Raw genomic sequence first — 25731 nt, forward strand, 5'->3', positions numbered from 1 at the left:
TCACTATCTGGAGGGAAACGCTTTACAAAGATTGATCTGGCCCAAGCGTATCTACAAATGGAGGTGGAAGAAGCATCTAGGAAATACCTCACGATAAACGCTCACAAAGGCCTTTACCAGTACAATTGATTGGTATTCGGGGTAGCATCAGCCCCGGCTATTTGGCAGAGGGCGATGGAACAAGTCCTGCAAGGGATCCCGGGGACCCAGTGTTATTTGGACGACACCCTGGTTACGGGCGAAAATGACAGTGAACACCTTGCCAACCTGGAGCAGGTGCTCACGAGATTACAGGAATATAGGCTACGAGCCAACCGCCCCAAATGCGAGTTCTTCAGGAGACAAATCTCGTATTGTGGCCACATGATTGATGAGGAAGGGTTGCATAAGTCGCCGGACAAGATTGAGGCTGTAGTCAAGGCTCCAGCACCGGAAAATGTGTCGCAACTGAGGTCGTTCCTCAGGTTGGTGAACTACTACCATAAGTTCTTGCCGAATTTATCTACAATTCTGCACCCACTGAACGCCCTACTGCAAACTGGAGTAACATGGAAATGGAGTGATGAGTGTAAGCGTGCCTTTCAGAAATGTAAATGCCTAATCACTTCAAAAGGAGTATTGGCACACTACAATCCAACACTACCGATTCGGTTAGCATGTGATGTGTCTCCCTACGGCATCGGAGCGGTGCTGTCACACAAATTCCTTGACGGTTCAGAGAGGCCAATAGCCTTTGCGTCACACTCGTTAACCTCAGCCGAGCGTAACTACGCCCAGATTGACAGGGAGGCCCTCAGCCTGGTGTGGGGGGGTGAAGAAGTTCAATCACTATCTGCACGGGCAGAAATTCACCCTACTGACTGATCATCAGCCCCCGGTCTCCATTTTTAACCCAAAGAAGGGCGTTCCGGTGATGACGGCGCAACGGCTGCAAAGATGGTCACTCTTTCTAGGGGCACATCAGTACGACATAGAGTACAAGGGTACGAAACAGCATGGAAACGCTGATGGGCTGTCGCGCCTACCGTTGCCTACGGTAGAGGAAGCACCTGCAGTGGACCCTGTTGAGATATTCCATGCGACCATAGTCGAATGTCTACCTGTTACAAACTCAAGTGTAGAGAAGGAAACCCAAAATGACCCGACACTCTCTCGGGTCTATGATTTGACGGTGAAGGGATGGCCAGCACATGGCGACTCACTGTTGCCAGCATTCTCGCCAAGGAAAGAACAGCTGTCAGTGTGCTGGGGGACCTTGATGTGTGGATCCCGAGTGGTAATTCCACCCAAGTTGAGAGATAGAGTGCTCAATGAGCTTCATGAGGGTCATCTGGGAGGGGTAAAAATGAAGAGCCTAGCCAGGGCGTTTGTGTGGTGGCCGGGAATTGATCAAGAAATCGAGGATATGACCAAGAGATGCACAGGATGCCAGAAGGTCCAAAATGCTCCACCACAGGCCCCGCTACATCCATGGGAGTGGCCCTCATCTCCATGGCAACGCGTACACATTGATTTTGCTGGTCCATTTATGGACTCAATGTTCCTAATCGCTGTGGACGCCCATTCAAAATGGCCAGAGGTCATCAAAATGTCCTCCACCACCACGGAGAAAACTATTGCAGTCCTACGGACCATCTTCGCCAGGAATGGCTTGCCAGAACAGATTTGCTCCGACAATGGGCCACAGTTTGTGTCCGAGGATTTCCGGAGGTTTCTGAGGAATAATGGGGTGAAACATTACACATCTGCCCCATATCATCCAGCCACAAATGGATTGGCTGAGAGGTTTGTTCAGACCTTTAAAAAGGCCATAAAGGCAATGTATAATGACGACATACCACTACAACACAAGGTGGATAATTTCTTGTTTGCTTACCGGAATGCGGCACATGCAGTCACCAACCAAGCTCCAGCCGTAATGTTCTTCAACCGAAGGCTAAGATGTCGCCTGGATTTGCTCAAACCAAACATAAGACGAGATGTTGAGGATAAGCAATTCCAGCACATAAATGAGAAGCCAACCAGGAGCTTCAAGATAGGGCAACCAGTCTTGGCCCGCGACTACCGAACAGAAAAATGGCAGCCTGGAACGATATGCACACAGCAGGGACCACTAATGTACACAGTGGACGTTGGAGAGAGCATCGTGAGACGCCATGCTGACCAGATTCTAGAGTCACAGGAACAAGCCAAACCCATACCACGAGCAGGTGCACCTGGTAATCAACCCGAAGTACAGATTGCGTCTACCTCAGAAGCAGTGGTATTGGAAGCTGACGAACCAACCAATGACAATGAGCCAGAATCAACTCCGCCGCAAGAACAGGATACTCGAGAAAGGCGCTATCCAGTCAGGATCAGGAAGCCTCCTCAAAGACTGAACTTATAAATGATTATTTCAGTTGATGTATATAGTACAGAGAAAATTGTAATTGTAATTAGTTATTATTTCGTTGTTAAATGAATGTTATGTACTGTTTATCTAAAAGGGGAGGAATTGTTGTGTATGTACCTTTAAGAGAAGAACTGATTCTATACTACAGTACCGGCAGTGACCACCCCTGTATATAAAGCCATAGCAGGCTTCTGTACGTCAGTCTTAAGTTACCCTCTGTTCAGTAAATATCTGTTTTATTGTTCTCCTGCAGTCCGTGTATTATTAAGGCGCGGACACTACAGAAATCAGCCAGGGTTCCTGCTCCTGATCACTGCCCAGTGACCTCTGGGTTAGAGAGGGGGAATCAGCCAGTGTTCCTGCTCCTGATCACTGTCCAGTGACCCCTGGTTAGAGAGAGGGGAAATCAGCCAGGGTTCCTGTTCCTGATCACTGTCCAGTGACCCCTGGTTAGAGAGAGGGGTGAAATCAGCCAGGGTTCCTGCTCCTGATCACTGCCCAGTGACCCCTGGGTTAGAGAGAGGGGTAATCAGCCAGGGTTCCTGCTCCTGATCACTGCCCAGTGACCCCTGGGTTAGAGAGAGGTGAAATCAGCCAGGGTTCCTGCTCCTGATCACTGTCCAGTGACCCCTGGGTTAGAGAGAGGTGAAATCAGCCAGGGTTCCTGCTCCTGATCACTGTCCAGCATGAAGAACGACCATGTGAGTGATGCAGCAGACAGGAGTCAGGGAGTATATGGGGCTGTTCCCCAGACAGGAGTCGGCACTATCAGAAGTGGGGGGAAGAGAACGGACGGTTGTCCCTTGCCTGGGGCTCGGACTGACTGAGCTTTTGTCTGTCTGTCTGTTCCAGGGGATCATCAATCTGATCCTGGCGACTGACATGGCGCGACACGGAGAGATTCTCGACTCCTTCAAACAGAAAGTTGACAACTTCGATTTCACCAACGAGGAAGATGTGACCTGTGTACGTATCAACGGGAGGCGGTTAAATAGCATAAAGCACACAGGATCCTTGGCTTTGCTAATAGAGGCATAGAGTACAAGGATCAGTGCTTGGGCCTCAGCTATTCACAATCTACAGCAATGATTTGGATGAGGGGACCAAATGTATTGGGCCAGATATTCTGATCCCTATGGGTGGGTACGTGCTGTGTACCCACCCGTAGAGAAATCGGAAATGCCGGTTTCAGGCATGCACTGCGCATGCGCTGGAAACTGGCATTTCTGATCTGTGAAGAAAGCTCTTGACAGATCCTCCGCTGCCCGGGAGCAGGGCCTCTGCGGGCGGAGAGTTCCGCTTTTTGGAGACCCTCCGCCCACAGAAAACCCTTACAATTCTTGCGCCTGGTAAAAGCATAAGGCCTGCTTTTACCAGGATAAGAGTTGAAAAAAGTTTTTAATACATTTTCCACTGATTTATCATTTAAAAACACTTTAAAAATGATAAGTTTATTTTTAGCCCCGTAAAAAACTTTAATTATTTTTTTCAAATATTTAAAGCTTTGTTTAAAATAGTTAATTTATTTGTACTTTCAAGTCATTTAAAAAATGTGATTTTTAAAAAATTTATTTGAAGTTTTACTATGCTTTGGGCGTGATCTCCGTTCATATATTTGACAGGTCTTCCTGTCAAATGTATGAAGGCAGATTCCCTTCTCTGATTGGCTCCCCATGGCCCACGTGATCCCAGGGATGCTGCGAACTACCTGCGCCTCTGGGATACGTGGGCCCTGCGCACCGGCAGTTTGAAGAGGCCCAGCACCAGAACTGTGCGCCTCCCGGGAGCCCTCGGGTAAGGGCGCAGATTTTTCCAGATCGCAGTCCTCCGCCCGCGGGAGGCCTGCGATCGGAATATCCGGGCCAATATATCCAAGTTTTCTGATGATACAAAGCTGGGTGGGAATGTAAGTTGTGAGGAGGATGCAAGGAGGCTTCAAGGGGATATAGACAGGCGAAGTGAGTGGGCAAGAACATGGCAAATGGAATATAATGTGGAGAAATGTGAAGTTATCCACTTTGGTAGGAAAAATAGAAAAGCAGAGTATTTTTTAAACAGTGAGAGATTGGAAAATGTTGCTGTTCAGAGGCACCTGGGTGTCCTTGTACACGAATCACTGAAAGTTAACATGCAGGTACAACAAGCAATTAGGAAAACAAATGGTATGTTGCCCTTTATTACAAGAGGATTTGAGTATAAGAGTAAAGACTGCAATTATATAGGGCCCTGGTGAGACCACACCTTGAGAATTGTGTACAGTTTTGGTCTCCTTACCTAAGGAAGGATATACTTGCCATAGAGGGAGTGCAACGAAGGTTCACCAGACTGGTTCCTGGGATGGGGGCGATTGTCCTATGAGGAGAGATTGAGTAGACTAGGCCTATATTCATAGAAACATAGAAACATAGAAGATAGGAGCAGGAGTAGGCCATTCGGCCCCTTGAGCCTGCACCGCCATTCAATGCGATCATGGCTGATCATCCAAGTTCAGTGCCCAGTCCCTGCTTTCTCCCCATACTCCTTGATCCCTTTAGCCTTAAGAAATATATCCAACTCCTTGAATATATTTAATGTATTGGCCTCTACTGCCTTCTGTGGTAGAGAATTCCACAGGTTCACCACTCTCTGGGTGAAGAAATTCCTCCTCATTTCTGTCCTAAAAGGCCTACCTCTTATCCTGAGACTGTGACCCCTGGCTCTGGACTCTCCGACCATCGGGAACATCCTCCCTGCATCTAGTCTGTCCAGTCCTGTCAGAATTTTATAAGTTTCAATGAGATTCCCCTCTCATTCTTCTAAACTCCAGCGAGAACAAGCCCAATTGACCCAATCTCTCCTTATATGTCATTCCTGCCATCCCAGGTATCAGCCTGGTGAATCTTCGCTGAACTCCTTCCATGGCAAGAACATCCTTCCTCAGATAAGGCGAACACAACTGCACACAATACTCAAGATGTGGTCTCACCAAGGCCCTGTACAACTGCAGCAAGACATCCTTGTTCCTGTACTTAAAACCCTCTCGCTATGAAGGCCAACGTACCACTTGCCTTCTTAACCGCCTGCTGCACCTGCATGCTTACCTTCAGCGACTGGTGCACAAGGACACCCAGGTCTCGTTGCACTTCCCCTTCTCCCAATCTATTGCCATTCAGATAATAATCTGCCTTCCTGTTTTTGCCACCAAAGTGGATAACCTCACATTTATCCACATTATATTACATCTGCCATGCTCCTGCCCAATCACCCAACCTGTCCAAATCATCCTGTAGTTTCTCGGCATCCTCCTCACAGCACACACGCCCGCCTAGCTTTGTGTCGTCTGCAAATTTGGAGATATTACATCTAGTTCCCTTGTCTAGATCATTAATATATATTGTGAATAGCTGGGGTCCAAGGACCGATCCCTGCGGTACTCCACTAGTCACTGCCTGCCACTCGGAAAAAGACCCATTTATTCCAACTCTTTGCTTTCTATCTGTCAACCAGTTCTCTATCCAAGTCAATACCTTGCCCCCAATCCCATGTGCCTTAATGTTACACGCTAATCTCTTATGTGGGACCTTATCGAAAGCCTTCTGAAAGTCCAAATACACCACATCCACTGGTTCTCCCTTATCTATTTTACTAGTTACATCCTCAAAAAATTCCAGTAGATTAGTCAAGCACGATTTACCTTTTGTAAATCCATGTTGACTTTGTCCAATCCTGTCACTGTTTTCCAAGTGCTCTGCTATTACATCTTTTATAATGGACTCTAGCATTTTCCCCACTACCGATGTCAGGATACCGGTCTGTAATTCCCCGTTTTCTCTCTACCACCTTTTTTGAATAGTGGGGTAACATTAGCTACCCTCCAATCCATGGGTACTGTTCCAGATTCCATCGAATGTTGGAAGATGATCAGCAATGCATCTACTATTTCTAGGGCCACTTCCTTAAGTACCCTAGGATGTAGATTATCAGGCCCTGGGGATTTATCGCCCTTCAATCCCATCAATTTCCTTAACACCATTTCCCTACAAATACTGATTTCTTTCAGTTCCTCCCTTTCATCAGACCCTATGTTCCCTGACATGCCTGGGAGGTTATTTGTGTCCTCCTTTGTGAAGACAGAACCAAAATATGTATTTAATTGGTCTGCCATTTCTTTGTTCCCCATTATAAATTCCCCTGATTCTGACTGCAAGGGACCTATGCTTGACTTCACCAATCTTTTTCTCTTCACATATCTATAAAAGCTTTTACAGTCAGTTTTTATGTTCCCTGCAAGCTTACTCTCATATTCTATTTTCCCCCTCTTAATTAATCCCTTTGTCCTCCTTTGTTGAATCCTAAACTGCTCCCAATCCTCTGGTTTACTGCTTTTTCTGGCCAATTTATATGTCCTCTCCTTGGATCTTATACTATCCCTAATTTCCCTCGTTAGCCACGGTTGAGTCACCTTTTTTGTTTTATTTTTATGCCAAACTGGGATGAACAAATTCTGTAGTTCATCCATGTGGCCTTTGAATGTTTGCCATTGCCTATCCACCGTTAACCCTTTGAGTGACATTCCCCAATCAATCCTACCCAACTCGCACCTCAGACCATCGTAGTTTCCTTTATTTAAATTCAGGACCCTAGTCTCTGAGTGAACTACTTCATTTTCCATCTTAGTGAAGAATTCGATCATATTATGATCGCTCCAACCCAAGGGGCCTCGTACAACAAGATTGTTAATTAATCGCTTCTCGTTACATAAAACCCAGTCTAAAATGGCCTGATCTCTGGTTGGTTCCTCGACATATTGGTCCAGGAAACCATCCTGTAAACACTCCAGGAATTCCTCCTCCACAGTATTGTTACTAATTTGGTTAGCCCAATTTATATGTAGATTAAAGTCACCCATGATGACTGCTGTGCCCTTATTGCACACTTCTCTCATTTCCCTTTTAATGCCATCCCCAACCTCCGCATTACTGTTTGGGGGTCTATATACCACTCCAACTAATGTTTTCTGCCCCTTGGTATTTCTCAGTTCTACCCATACAGATTCCACATCATCAGAGCTAATATCCTTCCTTACAATTGTGTTAATCCCTTCTTTAACCAGCAATGCTACCCCACCTCCCTTTCCTTTTTGCCTATCTTTCCTGAATATTGAATACCCCTGGATGTTGAGTTCCCAGCCTTGGCCACCCTGGAGCCATGTTTCCGTAATCTCACTCAAATCATATTCGTTTACCTGTATTTGCGCAGCTAATTCATCCACCTTATTACGAATGCTCCTCGCATTAAGACACAAAGCCTTCAGGCTTGTTTTTTTAACGCTCTTAGACCTATTAGAATTATTATTTACTGTGGCCATGTTTGATTTAAACCGTTGATTTCTCTGACTGCCACTTTTGTTTTTCTCCTTCCTATCTTTTGCTTTTATCCTTGTTTCCCTCTCCTCTGTCTCCCTACTCAGGTTCCCAAACCCCTGCCATTTTAGTTTAAACCCTCCCCCAGAGCACTAGCAAACACTCCCCCTAGGACATCGGTCCCGGCCCTGCCCAGGTGCAAACCGTCCGGTTTGAACTGGTCCCACCTCCCCCAGAACCGGTTCCAATGTCCCAGGAATTTGAATCCCTCCCCCTTGCACCATTCCTCTAGCCACGTATTCATCTGAAATATCCTTCTATTTCTACTCTGACTATCACTTGGCACTGGTAGCAATCCTGAGATTGCTACCTTTGAGGTCCTATTTTTTAATTTATCTCCTAACTCCCTATATTCAGCTTTTAGGACCTCATCCCGTTTTTTACCGATATCGTTGGTACCTATATGCACCACGACAACTGGCTGTTCACCCTCCCCTTCCAAGATGTTCTGCAGACACTCTGAGACATCCTTGACCCTTGCACCAGGGAGGCAACACACCATCCTGGAGTCTTGTTTGCGGCCACAGAAACGCCTATCTATTCCCCTTACAATAGAATCCCCTATTACTATAGCTCTACCACTCTTTTTCCTCCCATCCTGTGCAGCAGAGCCACCCCTGGTGCCAGGAAGTTGGCTGCTGCTGCCTTCCTCTGATAAGCCACCCCCCCCAACAGCACTCAAAGTGGTGTCTCTGTTTGAGAGGGGGATGTCCACAGGGGACCCCTGCACTACCTGCCTGTGCCTAGTACTCTATCTGTTGGTCACCCATTCCCTTTCTGCCTGTCCAACTTTTGCCTGCGGTGTGACCAACTGATCAAACGTGATATCCACGACGTCCTCCGCCTCGCGAATGGTCCAGTATGTATCCACTCGCAGCTCCAGCACCGCAATGCGGTCTGCCAGTAGCTGCAGCTGGACGCACTTCCTGCACACATGGTTGTCAGGGACACAGGAAGTGTCCCTGAGTTTCCACATAGTGCAGGAGGAGCATACCACAGCACCGGGCTGTCCTGCCATGACTTACCCTTTAATTAATTGCAATTAAATTAAATCAAATCAATCCCACCAATTACACTACAGTTAAATGGTATATTTAAGGGCCCTGGTTTACAAACAGTCCCCGCTACACCACAGAGAGCTCAGAAATTATAAACCACAGAGTTAAAGTTTAAAAAAGAGAGAAATACTCAACAACCAATCACTTACCTGCTTTCTGGTGACGTCACACTGTGATTACTTTTTACTTCTCTCCTTCCCTCTGAGTTCGGAGATTAGTAAACTTACCTGGTCTCTGGGGCCTCTTTAAATACTCGCTCCGCCGTGTAGGCGGAGCCACTGAGCCCACCCCCCATGTAGGCGGAGTCACAACCCGCCCTCGTGTAGGCGGAATCACTGAGCCCGCCCCCCCCCGGTGTAGGCGGAGTCACTGAGCCCGCCCCCCATGTAGGCGAAGTCACTGAGCCCTCCCCCCGTGTAGGCGGAGCCACTGAGCCCACCCCGTGTAGGCGGAGCCACTGACCCCTCCCCCCGTGTAGGCGGAGCCACTGAGCCCACCCCCATGTAGGCGGAGTCACTGAGCTCACCCCCGTGTAGGCGGAGTCACTGAGCCCACCCCCCATGTAGGCGGAGTCACTGAGCCCGCCCCCGTGTAGGCGGAGTCACTGAGCCCGCCCCCCGTGTAGGCGGAGTCACTGAGACCTCCCCCCGTGTAGGCGGAGTCACTGAGCCCGCCCCCCGTGTAGGCGGAGTCACTGAGCCCGCCCCCCCGTGTAGGCGGAGTCACTGAGCCTGCCCCCCCATGTAGGTGGAGTCACTGAGCCCCCCCATGTAGGCGGAGTCACTGAGCCCGTCCCCCGTGTAGGCGGAGTCACTGAGCCCGCCCCCCGTGCAGGCGGAGTCACTGAGCCCGCCCCCCGTGTAGGTGGAGTCACTGAGCCCGCCCCCCGTGTAGGCGGAGTCACTGAGCCCGCCCCCCATGTAGGTGGAGTCACTGAGACCTCCCCCCGTGTAGGCGGAGTCACTGAACCCGCCCCCCCGGTGTAGGCGGAGTCACTGAACCCGACCCCCGTGTAGGCGGAGTCAATGAGCCCGCCCCCCCATGTAGGCGGAGTCACTGAGCCCGCCCCCCCCGTGTAGGCGGAGTCACTGTGCCCGCCCCCCGTGTAGGCGAAGTCACTGAGCCCGCCCCCGTGTAGGCGGAGTCACTGAGCATGCCCCCCGTGTAGGCGGAGTCACTGAGCCCGCCCCCCGTGTAGGCGGAGTCACTGAGCCCGCCCCCCGTGTAGGCGGAGTCACTGAGCCCGCCCCCCATAAGAACATAAGAACATAAGAAATAGGAGCAGGAGTAGGCCAATTGGCCCCTCGAGCCTGCTCCGCCATTCAATTAGATCATGGCTGATCTGATCCTAACCGCCAATCCACTATCACAGAACCATCTCCTGAATCTAACAGAATTAGACACACGAAACAGGAGCAGGCTCAGGCTACACGGCCCCTGGGCCCGCTCCGCTACCCACAGGGCCATGACCGATCCGAACCTAGACTCATGTCCAAATTCCTGCCCGCTCCCCGTAACCCTTAATTCCCTTTTCTTCTAGGAAACTGTCTATTTCTGTTTTAAATTTATGTAATGATGTAGCTTCGACAGCTTTTTGGGGCAGCATATTCCATGGACCTACCACCCTCTGAGTGAAGTAGTTCCTCCTCATCTCAGTTTTGAAAGAGCAGCCCCTTATTCTAAGACTATGCCCCCTAGTTCTAGTTTCACCCATCATCTGGAACATCCTCCCTGCATCCACCCGATCCAACCCCTTCACAATCTTATATGTTTCAATAAGATCGCCTCTCATTCTTCTGAACTCCAATGAGTAGAGTCCCAATCTACTCAACCTCTCCTCATATGTCCATCCCCTCATCCCCGGGATTAACCGAGTGAACCTTCTTTGTACTGACTCGAGAGCAAGTATGTCTTTTCTTAAGTATGGACACCAAAACTGTATGCAGTATTCCAGGTGCGGTCTCACCAATACCTTGTACAACTGAAGCAATACCTCCCTATTTTTATATTCTATCCCCCTAGCAATGAAAGCCAACATTCCATTGGCCTTCTTAATCATTTGCTGCACCTGCATACTAACCTTTTGAGTTTCGTGCACCAGGACCCCCAGATCCCTTTGTACTTCAGTACTTTCCAGTTTCTTGCCATTAAGATAATAACTTGCTCTACGATTTTTCCTGCCGAAGTGCATAACCTCACACTTTCCAGTATTGTATTCCATCTGCCAAATCTCTGCCCACTTACTTAGCCTGTCCATGTCCCCTTGCAGGTTTTTTATGTCCTCCTCACTCACTACTTTCCCTCCATCTTAGTATCATCTGCAAACTTTGATATGTTACACTCGGTCCCCTCCTCCAAATCGTTAATATAGATTGTAAAGAGTTGGGGACCCAGCACTGACCCCTGCGGAACACCACTGGTTACTGATTGCCAGTCTGAGAATGAACCATTTATCCCAACTCTCTGCCTTCTGTTAGATAGCCAATCCTCTATCCATGCCAGAATATTACCCCCAATCCTGTGATTTTTTACCTTAAGCAATAATCTTTTGTGTGGCACCTTGTCAAATGCCTTTTGGAAGTCTAAATACACTACGTCCACTGGTTCACCTTTATCCACCCTATATGTTACTTCCTCAAAGAACTCCAGCAAATTTGTCAAACATGACTTCCCCTTCATAAAACCATGCTGACTTTGTCTTATTAAATTATGATTATCCAAATGTCCTGTTACTGTCTCCTTAATAATGGACTCCAAAATTTTACCTACCACAGATGTTAGGCTAACCGGTCTATAGTTTCCAGCCTTCTGTCTACTGCCCTTTTTAAATAAGGGTGTTACATTAGCAGTTTTCCAGTCTGCCGGGACCTTTGCTGAGTCCAGGGAGTTTTGGAAGATTATTACCAATGCATCCACAATCCCTACCGCCACTTCCCTCAAGTCCCTAGGATGTAAGCCATCAGGTCCAGGTGATTTATCCGCCTTGAGTCCCATTATTTTACCGAGTACCACTTCCTTAGTGATTTTGATCGTGTTTATCTCCTCCCCCCCTATAGCCCCCTGCTTGTCCAGTGTTGGGATATTCTTGGTGTCCTCTACTGTAAAGGCTGATACAAAATATTCATTCAGTGTTTTTGCCATCTCCATATTTCCCACCATTAATTTCCCGGTCTCATCCTCTAAGGGACCGACATTTACTTTAGCCACCCTTTTTCTTTTTATATAACTATAAAAACTCTTACTATCTGTTTTTATATTTTTTGCTAATTTACTTTCATAATCTATCTTCCCTTTCTTAATCAATCTTTTTGTTATTTTTTGCTGTCTTTTAAAGTTTTCCCAATCCTCTATCCTCCCACTAGATTTGGCTACCTTATATGCCCTTGTTTTTAGTCAAATACTGTCCTTAATTTCTTTACTTAGCCACGGATGGCTGTCTTTTCTTTTACACCCTTTTTTTCTCAGTGGAATATACTTTTTTTGGAAGTTGTAAAATAACTCCTTAAATGTACACCACTGATCATGTATCGTCTTACCCTTTAATCTATTTTCCCAATCCACTCTACTCAATTCCGCTCTCATACCTTCATAGTCTCCTTTATTCAAGCTTAGCGCGCTTGTTTGAGATACAACCTCCTCACCCTCTAATTGAATATGGAATTCAACCATGTTATGGTCACTCATTCCAAGGGGATCCTTTACAAGGACATTTTTAATTAATCCTGTCTCGTTACACAGGACCAGATCTAAGGTTGCTTGCCCCCTGGTCGGTTCAGTTACATACTGCTCAAGAAACCCATCCCTAATACACTCAATGAACTCATCCTCAAGGCAGCCCTGCCCAATTTGATTTGTCCAATTAATATGATAGTTAAAATCCCCCATAATTATAGATGTTCCCTTATTACAAGCCTCAACTATTTCCTGATTGATACTCCGTCCAACCGAGTTGCGACTGTTCGGAGGCCTATAGACTACGCCCACTAGTGTTTTTTTCCCCTTATTATTCCTTATCTCCACCCAAACTGTTTCATTATCCTGATCTTTTGACCCAATATCATTTCTCTGTATTACAGTGATTCCTTCCTTTATTAACATAGCCACCCCACCTCCCCTTCCTTCCTGCCTGTCCTTCCTGATTGTTAAATAATCTGGTATGTTTAATTCCCAGGCATTGTCACCCTGCAGCCATGTTTCTGTAATGGCCACAAGATCATACCCATATGTAGCTATTTGTGCCATTAACTTGTCTATTTTGTTACGAATGCTACGTGCATTCAGATAGAGAACTTTCAAATGTGTTTTGTGACACTTAGTTCCTGCTTTTGCCCTTTTTATTACTTTACCTTTTACTCCATACCTTCTGCCCCTTCCTGCCACGCTCTAGTTTTTAATTTCCCCACTGCTACCTAAGTCTATGACCTTCTCTGTTGTCATTTTTATTATTTGTTCTCTAGGAACCTCCCCCCCACTAGTTAGTTTAAAGCCCTCTCTACAGCCCTAGTTATATGATCCGCCAGGACTCTAGTCCCAGCACTGGCCAAGTGAAGCCCGTCCCAACGGAACAGCTCCCTCCTGCCCCAGTACTGGTGCCAGTGTCCCAGGAAGCAAAACCCATTTCTCCCACACCAGTCTTTGAGCCACGCATTTAACTCTCTTATTTTATTTGTCCTAGCCAAATTCGCTCGTGGCTCAGGTAATAATCCAGAGATTATTACCCTTGAGGTTCTGTTTTTTAATTTGGCCCCTAGCTGCTCATACTCCTTTAACAGAACCGGCTTCCTAGTCCTATCTATGTCGTTTGTACCAACATGGACCACGACGACTGGATCCACCCCCTCCCACTGCAAGTTTCTTTCCAGCCCAGAGGAGATGTCCTTAACCCTGGCACCGGGTAGGCAACACAGCCTACGGGACTCTCGCTCTTGGCTGCAGAGAACTCTATCTATCCCTCTAATAATACTATCCCCTACCACTACAACATTTCTATTTACTCCCCCTCTTGAATGGCCCCCCGCTCCACGGTGCTGTGGCCAGGTTGCTCATCCTCCCTGCAGTCCCTGCTCCCGTCCACACAGGGAGTAAGAACCTCGAACCTGTTGGACAAGAGCAAGGGCTGCGGCTCCTCCAACACTACCTCCTGGATCCCCGTACCTGCCTCACTCGTAGTCACACCGTCCTGACCCTGGCCATGGGCTACAGCTGAATTAGTTAACTTCGTAGGTGTGACCACCTCCTGATACACAGAGTCCAGGTACTTCTGCCCCTCCCTGATGTGTCGCAGTGTCTGAAGCTCAGACTCCAGGTCATCAACACTGAGCTGGAGATCCTGTAGCAGCAGACACTTGTCACAGATGTAATCACCGTTAGCCTCAATGGGGTCTACCGGCTCCCACATCTCGCAACAGTAACACATCACCTGCTCCATTCTATGTAATTAATTAAATTTTTTATTGTTAGTTATGGACACCCTCTGCCCGATTATAGATGCTAGTATCCCCTTTAATTAATTGGATTTAAATTAAATCAATCCCTCTAATTACACCAGTTAAATGGTTTACCAACTGTCTCCACTACAGCACAGAGACCCTAGAAAAAAAACGCAGAATTTAAGCTTGTAATGAAAAGAAGAAAGAAATACTCACCAACCAATCCAACCAATCACTTACCTGCTTCCTGGTGACGTCACTCTTGGATTATTTTTTACCTCTCTCCTCTGCTGTTGAGTTGGTCCGCCTCGCCTCGCCTCACTGCTCACTCCCAGGTCCGATGCTGTATTCGGGCCTCGGGTCGCTGCCGGTTATAAGCTCCGCCTCGCCTCACTGCTCACTCCCAGGTCCGATGTAGGCGGAGTCACTGAGCCCGCCCCCCCCGTGTAGGCGGAGTCACTGAGCCTGCCCCCCCGTGTAGGCGGAGTCACTGAGCCCCCCCCCGTGTAGGCAGAGTCACTGAGCCCACCCGGTGTATGCGGAGTCACTGAGCCCTCCCCCCATGTAGGCGGAGTCACAGAGCCCGCCCCCCGTGTAGGCGGAGTCACTGAGCCCGCCCCCCGTGTAGGCGGAGTCACTGAGCCCTCCCCCCGTGTAGGCGGAGTCACTGAGCCCGCCCCCGTGTAGGCGGAGTCACTGAGCCCACCCCCCCGTGTAGGTGGAGTCACTGAGCCCCCCCCGTGTAGGCGGAGTCAGTGAGCCCGCCCCCCGTGTAGGTGTAGTCACTGAGCCCAACCCCGTGTAGGCGGAGTCACTGAGCCCCCGCCGTGTAGGCGGAGTCACTGAGCCCACCCCCCCCGTGTAGGCGGAGTCACTGAGCCCGCCCCCGTGTAGGCGGAGTCACTGAGCCCGCCCCCGTGTAGGCGGAGTCACTGAGCCCCCGCCGTGTAGGCGGAGTCACTGAGCCCACCCCCCCGTGTAGGCGGAGTCACTGAGCCCGCCCCCGTGTAGGCGGAGTCACTGAGCCCGCCCCCGTGTAGGCGGAGTCACTGAGCCCGCCCCCCCGTGTAGGCGGAGTCACTGAGCCCGCCCCCCGTGTAGGCGGAGTCACTGAGCCCCCCCCCGTGTAGGCGGAGTCACTGAGCCCGCCCCCCGTGTAGGCGGAGTCACTGAGCCCGCCCCCCCGTGTAGGCGGAGTCACTGAGCCCGCCCCCCGTGTAGGCGGAGTCACTGAGCCCGCCCCCCGTGTAGGCGGAGTCACTGAGCCCGCCCCCCGTGTAGGCGGAGTCACTGAGCCCGCCCCCCGTGTAGGCGGAGTCACTGAGCCCTCCCCCCGTGTAGGCGGAGTCACTGAGCCCTCCCCCCATGTAGGCGGAGTCACTGAGCCCGCCCCCGTGTAGGCGGAGTCACTGAGCCCACCCCCCGTGTAGGCGGAGTCACTGAGCCCGCCCCCCATGTAGGCGGAGTCACTGAGCCCGCCCCCCCATGTAGGCGGAGTCACTGAGCCCACCCCCCGGTGTAGGTGGAGTCACTGAGCCCGCCCCCCATGTAGGCGGAGTCACTGAGCCCTCCCCCCGTGTAGGCGGAGTCACTGAGCCCGCCCCCCGTGTAGGCGGAGTCACTGAGCCCGCCCCCCGTGTAGGCGGAGTCACTGAGCCCTCCCCCGTGTAGGCGGAGTTACTGAGCCCGCCCCCCGTGTAGGCGGATTCACTGAGCCCTCCCCCCGTGTAGGCGGAGTCACTGAGCCCACCCCCCCATGTAGGCGGAGTCACTGAGCCCGCCCCCGTGTAGGCGGAGTCACTGAGCCCGCCCCCCTGTGTAGGCAGAGTCACTGAGCCCGCCCCCCGTGTAGGCGGAGTCACTGAGCCCGCCCCCGTGTAGGCGGAGTCACTGAGCGCCCCCCCCGTGTAGGCGGAGTCACTGAGCCCACCCCCCGTGTAGGCGGAGTCAGTGAGCCCGCCCACCCCCCCGTGTAGGCGGAGTCAGTGAGCCCGCCCCCCCGTGTAGGCGGAGTCACTGAGCCCGCCCCCCATGTAGGTGGAGTCACTGAGCCCACCCCCCATGTAGGCGGAGTCACTGAGCCCGCCCCGTGTAGGCGGAGTCACTGAGCCCGCCCCCTGTGTAGGCGGAGTCACTGAGCCCTCCCCCCGTGTAGGCGGAGTCACTGAGCCTGCCCCCATGTAGGCGGAGTCACTGAGCCCCCCCCGTGTAGGCGGAGTCAATGAGCCCACCCCCCGTGTAGGCGGAGTCACTGAGCCCACCCCCCCGTGTAGGCAGAGTCACTGAGCCCGCCCCCCCATGTAGGCGGAGTCACTGAGCCCTCCCCCCGTGTAGGCGGAGTCACTGAGCCCGCCCCCCATGTAGGCGGAGTCAGTGAGCCCGCCCCCCGTGTAGGCGGAGTCACTGAGCCTGCCTCCCCGTGTAGGCGGAGTCACTGAGCGCCCCCCCATGTAGGCGGAGTCACTGAGCCTGCCCCCCATGTAGGCGGAGTCACTGAGCCCACCCCCCATGTAGGCGGAGTCACTGAGCCCGCCCCCCCGTGTAGGCGGAGTCACTGAGCCCACCCCCCCGTGTAGGCGGAGTCACTGAGCCCGCCCCCCCGTGTAGGCGGCGTCACTGAGCCCCCCCCTTGTAGGCGGAGTCACTGAGCCCGCCCCCCATGTAGGCGGAGTCACTGAGCCCGCCCCCCGTGTAGGCGGAGTCACTGAGCCCACCCCCCGTGTAGGCGGAGTCACTGAGCCCGCCCCCCATGTAGGCGGAGTCACTGAGCCCGCCCCCCCGTGTAGGCGGAGTCACTGAGCCCGCCCCCCATGTAGGCGGAGTCACTGAGCCCGCCCCCCGTGTAGGCGGAGTCACTGAGCCTGTGTGAACTCTCATAGCATAGCAAAATACTGCGGATGCTGGAAATCCGAAATAACAACAGAAAACGCTGGAAAAACTCAGCAGGCCAGGCAGCATCTGTGGAGAGAGAAACAGAGTTAACGTTTCAGGTCAATGACCCTTCGTCAGAATTGGAAACCAACAGGAAAAGGAATAGATTTTAAAGCAAGTTAGGGGCTGGGAAAAGGGGGAGTGGATGACAGAACAAAAGGGAAGGTCAGTGATGGGATAGAAAGCAGGAGAGATTAAGAGACATTGAGAGATATTCAAGGCGAGAGGAGGTGGTAATGGGACAGGTTAAGGAACAAAGGATGGCTCTAGATGAGGTGTGAATTGCGCTGGCAGAATGAAGGGCAGCTGCCATGTGGGAGGGAAGAAAAAATATATATATATATGTAATAACAACAGAAAATGCTGGAAAAACTCAGCAAGTCAGGCAACATCCGTGGAGAGAAATTTGAGTTGACGTTTCGGGTTTGACCCTTCTTCAAAACTGGAGAGAAAAGGAACTAGATCGAAGGCAGGGCTGCGATCGGACAAAAGAATTAAAGAACCAAAAGAAGTAAAAGAGATTAGAAGCTAGACGAGATGGTAATAGGCTGTGATTAGGTGTAAAGTGTACTGGCAGGGCAAAAGATAGCTGCCAGGTGTGAGAGAGAAACAAAAGGAAAGGGGGGGGGGGGGAAAGGAAAGGAGTGGAAAAATATAAGTGAAAATGAAATAGGGGCCGAGGTTATGATCTGAAATTGTTGAACTCGATATTGAGGCCGGAAGGCTGCAGACTGCCTAATCGGAAGATGAGGTGCTGTTCCTCGAGTTTACGTTGAGCTTCCGTGGAACAGTACAAGAGGCCAAGGACGGTGAGGTCCGAGTGGGAATGGAGCGGTGAATTGAAATGACAGGCGACCGGAAGCTCGGGGTCACCCTTACGGACTGAACGGAGGTGTTCCGCAAAGCGGTCACCCAATCTGCGTTTGGTCTCCCCAATGTAGAGGAGACCGCATCGTGAGCAGCGAATACAGTATACTAGATTGCGAGAAGTACAAGTAAATCGCTGTTTCACCTGGAAGGGGTGTTTGGGGCCCTGGACAGTGGGGAGGGGGGAGGTATAGGGGCAGGTGTTACATCTCCTCCGCTTGCACGGGAAGGTGCCAGGCGAAGGGGAAGGGCTGTTTGGGGTGATAGAGGAGTGGACTAGGGTGTCTCGGAGAGAGCGGTCCGATCGCAGCCCTGCCTTCGATCTAGTTCCTTTTCTCTCCAGTTTTGAAGAAGGGTCAAACCCGAAACGTCAACTCAAATTTCTCTCCACGGATGTTGCCTGACTTGCTGAGTTTTTCCAGCATTTTCTGTTGTTATTTCGGATTTCCAACATCTGCAGTATTTTGCTATCGTATATATATATATGTGATAGGGGCCGAGGTTATGATCTGAAATTGTTGAACTCTATGTTGAGCCCAGAGGGCTGTAAAGTGCCTGATCGGAAGATGAGGTGCTGTTCCTCGAGCTTACGCTGAGCTTCCGTGGAACAATGCAAGAGGCCGCAGACAGTGAGGTCTGAGTGGGAATGGGGCGTTGAACTCTTCCTGCTCTGTCTCTGCAGCTGAAGATGGTTTTGATAAAATGCTGCGACATCTCGAACGAGGTGAGACCGATGGAGGTGGCAGAACCCTGGGTGGACTGTTTACTTCAAGAATACTTCATGCAGGTAAAGACCCCGAACCCACGCACCCCCCCGCCCCGCACCCCCACCTCCTACCCCCCGCCCCGCACCCCCCACCTCCTACCCCCCGCCCCGCACCCCCCACCTCCTACCCCCCGCCCCGCACCCCCCACCTCCTACCCCCCGCCCCGCACCCCCCACCTCATGCCCCGCACCTCCTACCCCCCGCCCCGCACTCCCACCCCCGACCCCCCGCCCCGCACCCCCACCTCCTACCACCCGCCCCGCACCCCCCACCTCATACCCCCCGTCCCGTACCCACCTCCTACCCCCGCCCCGTACCCCCCACCTCCTACCCCCCACCCCCTGCCCCGCACCCCCTGCCCTGCACCCCCCACCCCGCCCCGTATCCCCTGCCCCGTATGCCAGTCCTTTGGTTTATTGTTTCAGAGTGACCGGGAGAAGTCGGAGGGTCTGCCAGTCGCCCCGTTCATGGACCGAGACAAGGTGACAAAAGCCACGGCTCAGATCGGATTCATCAAGTTTGTCCTCATCCCCATGTTCGAGTCGGTGATGAAAGTGAGTGACAGAAGTGGTGAAATGCTCTGGTTCGTGTACACACTCACACTTACTTACACACTCACACTTACACACTTACACAGATAATACACACGCGGCGCTGAATTCTTGATGCCATGATTACGCTATGGGTAATGAGCAAGCCCACGATCCCGTGTGGACTTTCACCGTCGGACACCCAGGTTGAACAGTGCAGCCCTGAATTGACGATTTGTGCTCCCCATTGGTGACACGCCATCAATCAATTTCCTTCTCTTTTTCTTTTCTGAATTATGCAAAGAGAGAGCATGAAAAAATATTGGCAAGTAAAATCAAGGAAAACCCAAAGATGTTTTATAAATACATTAAGAGCGAGAGGATAACTAAAGAAAGAGTAGGGTCTATTAGGGACCATAAAGGTAACCTGTGTGTGGAGGCGGAAGACGTTGGTATGGTTCTTAATGAATACTTTGCCTCTGTCTTCACAAAAGAGAGGAACGTGCAGACATTGTAGTTAAGGAGGAGGAGTGTGAAATATTAGATGAGATAAACATAGTGAGAGAGGAAGTATTAAGGGGCTTAGCAGCTTTGAAAGTGGATAAATCCCCAGGCCCGGATGAAATGTATCCCAGGCTGTTAAGAGAAGCAAAAGAGGAAACAGCAGAGGCTCTGACCATCATTTTCCAATCCTCTCTGGCTACAGGTGTGGTACTGGAGGACTGCTAACGTGGTACCATTGTTTAAAAAGGGAGAAAGGGATAGACCGAGTAATTACAGGCCAGTCAGCCTAAGCTCGGTGGTGGGAAAATTATTGGAAAAAATTCTGAGGGACAGGATAAATCTTCATTTAGAAAGGCACAGATTAATCAAGGACAGTCAGCATGGATTTGTTAAGAGGCGGTCATGTCTGACTAACTTGATAGCATTTTTTGAGGAGGTAACAAGGAGGGTCGATGAGGGTAGTGCGTTTGATGTAGTCTATATGGATTTTAGCAAGGCTTTTGATAAGGTCCCACATGGCAGACTGGCCATGAAGTTAAAAGCCCATGGGATCCAAGGGAAAGTGACAAGTTGGATCCAAAATTGGCTCAGAGGCAGGAAGCAAAGGGTACTAGGTCCCTTACTTTTTGTGGTATATATCAATGATCTAGACTTGAATGTAGGGGGTATGATTAAGAAGTTTGCAGATGATGCAAAATTGGCCGTGTGGTTGATAGTGAGGAAGAAAGCTGTAGACTGCAGGAAGATATCAATGGACTGGTCAGGTGGGCAGAACAGTGGCAAATGAAATTCAATCTGGAGAAGTGTGAGGTAATGCATTTGGGGAGATCTCACAAAGCAAGGGAATACACAATAAATGGTAGGACACTGAAGTGTAGAGCAACAGAGGAACCTTGGAGTGCATGTCCAAAGATCCCTGAAGGTAGCAGGACAGGTGGATAAGGCGGTTAAGAAGGCATACGGAATACTTGCCTTTATTAGCCGAGGCATAGAATGTAAGAGCAGGGAGGTTATACTTGAACTGTATAAAACACTAGTTAGGCTGCAGCTAGAGTACTGCGTGCAGTTCTGGTCACCACATTACAGGAAGGATGTGATTACACTAGAGAGGGTACAGAGGAGATTTACGAGGATGTTGCCGGGACTTGAAAATTTTAGCTTTGCGGAAAGATTGGATAGGCTGGGGTTGTTTTCTTTGGAACAGAGAAGGCTGAGGGGAGATTTAATTGAGGTGTATAAAATTATGAGGGGCCTAGAGTGGATAGGAAGGACCTATTTCCCCTAGCAGAGAGGTCAATAACCAGGGGGCATAGATTTAAAGTAATTGGTCGGAAGTTTAGAGGGGATTTGAAGAGAATTTTTTCACCCAGAGGGTGGTGGGGGTCTGGAACTCACTGCCTGTAAATGTAAATGTTGATAATCCGCTCTCTGTGCTCAGCTCTTTCCTCAGATTGAAGAAACGATGGTGCAGCCGCTGCGAGATTCGCACGACAGATATGAGGAGTTAAAGCAAATCGATGACGCTATGAATGAGGTAACACACGTGTAGAAAAGAAAGACTTGCATTTCTATAGTGCCTTTTACCTCAGTGCTGTACAGCCAATTAAGTACTTTTGAAGTATAGTCACTGCTGTAATGTAGGAAAACTGTACACACTCACCTGACACACAGGTATCCTGTTGTTGCCCAGGTCCGAGGATTACCCGGGTCACTGCACTGTCAGGGCTATTGAGTTTTACCCATTTTATGTGCCATGTTTTTTAGATTCACGTTTCTCAGTAATCTGAAGATTGTCTTGTGTTGAACTGACTGACTGTGCAGCATCCCCTGATCAGCCAATGATGGGCTGCCACAGTCCCGCTCAATCCCGTGGGATTTTACACCTCTTGAATTTTTTTAAATTTCTAGGTACAAAAGAAGAACGAATCTTTAACCCTTGGCAGCAAAAATAAGTGAAATTGTGTTTGAGGTGAGCAGGTGAACTCTGGGAATCTGGGACCATTTAACCACTGCTCGGGGATTTCAGCGACAGAATGTTCTAGTTCATTCTACCACTGCGGTTTGACAGTTCAGGTACAGGAGGGCTTCCTGAGGGTAATTAATTGTCAAACCTACTGTGATCAACCCCAGACGGGCAGAATCGGTTTGAGAGGAGTGGGAAGTGTTGCGGTTCAGGTGACCTTTCCCTCTGTTTATGTTTTGTGGGGCTCATCGCTCCTGGAATGAGCTTGCGGGGTCCGTCCATTGTGTTGTCTATAAAGCGCAGGACATTCTGTAAATTCACAGAGAAGAATCTTTCTTCATTAAAGGATTCGATGTGGAGGAAGGCGGCCTCTTAGTCCGCAGCCATTTTGCTGTAAGTTGCTGCTCTGAATGTATCAAGTGACCTGCGGGAACCCCGGCGGGGGAATGGAGCGTTTCCCCAGCAATGAGTCTGGCGGCCGTGCGAGGAGCCGTGTGACGGTAGTGAACTGTCACTTCCCCTGATGCTGCTCCTCATTATTCTGCTATTTTTCTACACGTGATATCAAAGTTACTGAATGTTTACGATTTTTGGAACCTTTGCTGGTGACGTTCGATGTGGATCCTGAATAAGGAGGTCGCAGTGCCGAGAATGGCTAACGGAGCAAAGACAATCGACCGATCCTCATTTATTTGTTGTTATTGTTGGTCTCTCACAGCTTCCCATCGGAACATTTTACTTTTGACATGGTTTGTTTTGTAAGATTTCTGGTGTCTGTGTTTAACATTTACATTTCTTACATTTATTTATGTTTATATTTTTTTAAAAAGCATTTTGGCTTCTCACCAGATTTCAGGGCCTCTCACTGGGCCTCAGAGCCTATTTCAGGGCCTCTCACTGGGCCTGTTTCTGGGCCTTTACTCACTGAGCCTGTTTTCAGGCCTCTCTGGGTACCACGGCCTATTTCTGTGCCACAGGGCCTGTTTCTGGCCCTTTACTCACTGGGCCTGTTTTCGGGCCTCTCTGGGCCCCAGGGCCTGTTTCTGGGTCTCTCATCATGCTCCAGGGCCTGTACTCATACTGTAAAGCTCCTGGCTATAACACAGATCAATCAGTTGCAGGAAAGGCTGTGAAAATGGAAATATATTTTATATAGAACATAAACATAAGAAATAGGAGCAGGAGTAGGCCAATTGGCCCCTCGAGCCTGCTCCGCCATTCAATAAGATCATGGCTGATCTGATCCTAACCGCCAATCCACTATGACAGGACAATCTCCTGAATCTAACAGCATTAGACACACGAAAACAGGAGCAGGATCAGGCTACACGGCCCCTGGGCCCGCTCCGCTACCCACAGGGCCATGACCTATCCGAACCTAGACTCATGTCCAAATTCCTGCCCGCTCCCCGTAACCCTTAATTCCCTTTTCTACTAGGAAACTGTCTATTTCTGTTTTAAATTTATGTAATGATGTAGCTTCGACAGCTTTTTGGGGCAGCATATTCCATGGACCTACCACCCTCTGAGTGAAGTAGTTCCTCCTCATCTCAGTTTTGAAAGAGCAGCCCCTTATTCTAAGACTATGCCCCCTAGTTCTAGTTTCACCCATCATCTGGAACATCCTCCCTGCATCCACCCGATCCAACCCCTTCATAATCTTATATGTTTCAATAAGATCGCCTCTCATTCTTCTGAACTCCAATGAGTAGAGTCCCAATCTACTCAACCTCTCCTCATATGTCCATCCCCTCATCCCCGGGATTAATCGAGTGAACCTTCTTTGTACTGACTCGAGAGCAAGTATGTCCTTTCTTAAGTATGGACACCAAAACTGTATGCAGTATTCCAGGTGCGGTCTCACCAATACCTTGTACAACTGAAGCAATACCTCCCTATTTTTATATTCTATCCCCCTAGCAATGAAAGCCAACATTCCATTGGCCTTCTTAATCACTTGCTGCACCTGCATACTAACCTTTTGAGTTTCGTGCACCAGGACCCCCAGATCCCTTTGTACTTCAGTACTTTCAAGTTTCTTGCCATTAAGATAATAACTTGCTCTACGATTTTTCCTGCCAAAGTGCATAACCTCACACTTTCCAGTATTGTATTCCATCTGCCAAATCTCTGCCCACTTACTTAGCCTGTCTATGTCCCCTTGCAGGTTTTTTATGTCCTCCTCACTCACTACTTTCCCTCCCATCTTAGTATCATCTGCAAACTTTGACGTGTTACACTCGGTCCCCTCCTCCAAATCGTTAATATAGATTGTAAAGAGTTGGGGACCCAGCACTGACCCCTGCGGAACACCACTGGTTACTGATTGCCAGTCTGAATATGAACCATTTATCCCAACTCTCTGCCTTCTGTTAGATAGCCAATCCTCTATCCATGCCAGAATATTACCCCCAATCCCGTGATTTTTTATCTTAAGCAATAATCTTTTGTGTGGCACCTTGTCAAATGCCTTTTGGAAGTCTAAATACACTACGTCCACTGGTTCACCTTTATCCACCCTATATGTTACTTCCTCAAAGAACTCCAGCAAATTTGTCAAACATGACTTCCCCTTCATAAAACCATGCTGACTTTGTCTTATTAAATTATGATTATCCAAATGTCCTGTTACTGTCTCCTTAATAATGGACTCCAAAATTTTACCTACCACAGATGTTAGGCTAACCGGTCTATAGTTTCCAGCCTTCTGTCTACTGCCCTTTTTAAATAAGGGTGTTACATTAGCAGTTTTCCAGTCTGCCGGGACCTTTGCTGAGTCCAGGGAGTTTTGGAAGATTATTACCAATGCATCCACAATCCCTACCGCCACTTCCCTCAAAACCCTGGGATGTAAGCCATCAGGTCCAGGTGATTTATCCGCCTTGAGTCCCATTATTTTACCAAGTACTACTTCCTTAGTGATTTTAATCGTATTTAGCTCCTCCCCCCCTATAGCCCCCTGCTTGTCAAGTGTTGGGATATTCTTGGTGTCCTCTACTGTAAAGACTGATGTAAAATATTCATTCAGTGTTTTTGCCATCTCCATATTTCCCACCATTAATTTCCCGGTCTCATCCTCTAAGGAACCAACATTTACTTTAGCCACCCTTTTTCTTTTTATATAACTATAAAAACTCTTACTATCTGTCTTTATATTTTTTGCTAATTTACTTTCATAATGTATCTTCCCTTTCTTTATTAAGTTTATTAAGTTTGTCTCGATTGTTGATCAAATGATTTAAACTTTAATTGATGCTGAAATGAAGATTCTAACTTTAGTAACAGCTAAATTTCATTTGTTCAGCTTTTAAATTATTTTATATATTATCATTTAAAAAAAATTATTTTTTAAATTGCTTACAATGATTTCTCTCTATATTTTGTTGTCTACTAAATAATATAAGAATTGTCAACACCCATCCCTCGAATACCATAACCCAGGTGATAATTAGCCTTTCAAAACTCAACCATTTGTTATTTATTAATTTATTTTTATGTGGGGGGGAAAATACATCAAATTAAGAGGAGGAAAGACACTCTGTATCTCTCTCTTTCCCTGAGCCTGATGGCTTTTAATAACTAAAATGTTTATATTTTCTAAATGTCGACAAAACCAAGATGCTAATCAGGTGATAATTAGAGGTTTTCTGTTTGCTTTCAAAATTCAACTTATTTGATTTTTTTTAAATCCTGTCTATCAGCTTAATACACATTCTAAAAATTATAATATATTTAGAATTGAAACACCAGTTAAAGTGAGAACAGGTGTCAGGCTCACTCGCTCTCTCTCTCTCTCTCACACAAACACACTCTCTCATTCTCACACACACTCAAATTCCAGTGCTGACCCCACCACAAGGATGTCCCTTCATTTAAATAAGACAG

At 49.1% G+C, this 25731-nt stretch overlaps 1 protein-coding gene across 2 annotated transcripts in view; it reads left to right on the plus strand.

Moving 5' to 3' along the window:
- The window catches only part of pde9aa (phosphodiesterase 9aa), a 96309-nt gene extending 72573 nt beyond the window's left edge, over positions 1–23736 (plus strand). For both annotated transcript variants that reach the window (XM_086007339.1, XM_086007340.1), the window contains exons 14-18: positions 3248–3361; positions 18765–18869; positions 19275–19403; positions 21322–21417; positions 21792–23736. In XM_086007339.1, coding sequence (XP_085863465.1) covers positions 3248–3361; positions 18765–18869; positions 19275–19403; positions 21322–21417; positions 21792–21839 — 492 coding nt within the window. In that variant the 3' untranslated portion in view covers positions 21840–23736. The remainder of the gene's footprint in view (positions 1–3247; positions 3362–18764; positions 18870–19274; positions 19404–21321; positions 21418–21791) is intronic.
- Positions 23737–25731: the final 1995 nt, after the last annotated feature.

The sequence above is a fragment of the Somniosus microcephalus genome, chromosome 14, assembly GCF_052327205.1.
Source record: "Somniosus microcephalus isolate GS21.2 chromosome 14, FLI_Smic_1.0, whole genome shotgun sequence".
NCBI lineage: Eukaryota > Metazoa > Chordata > Chondrichthyes > Squaliformes > Somniosidae > Somniosus > Somniosus microcephalus.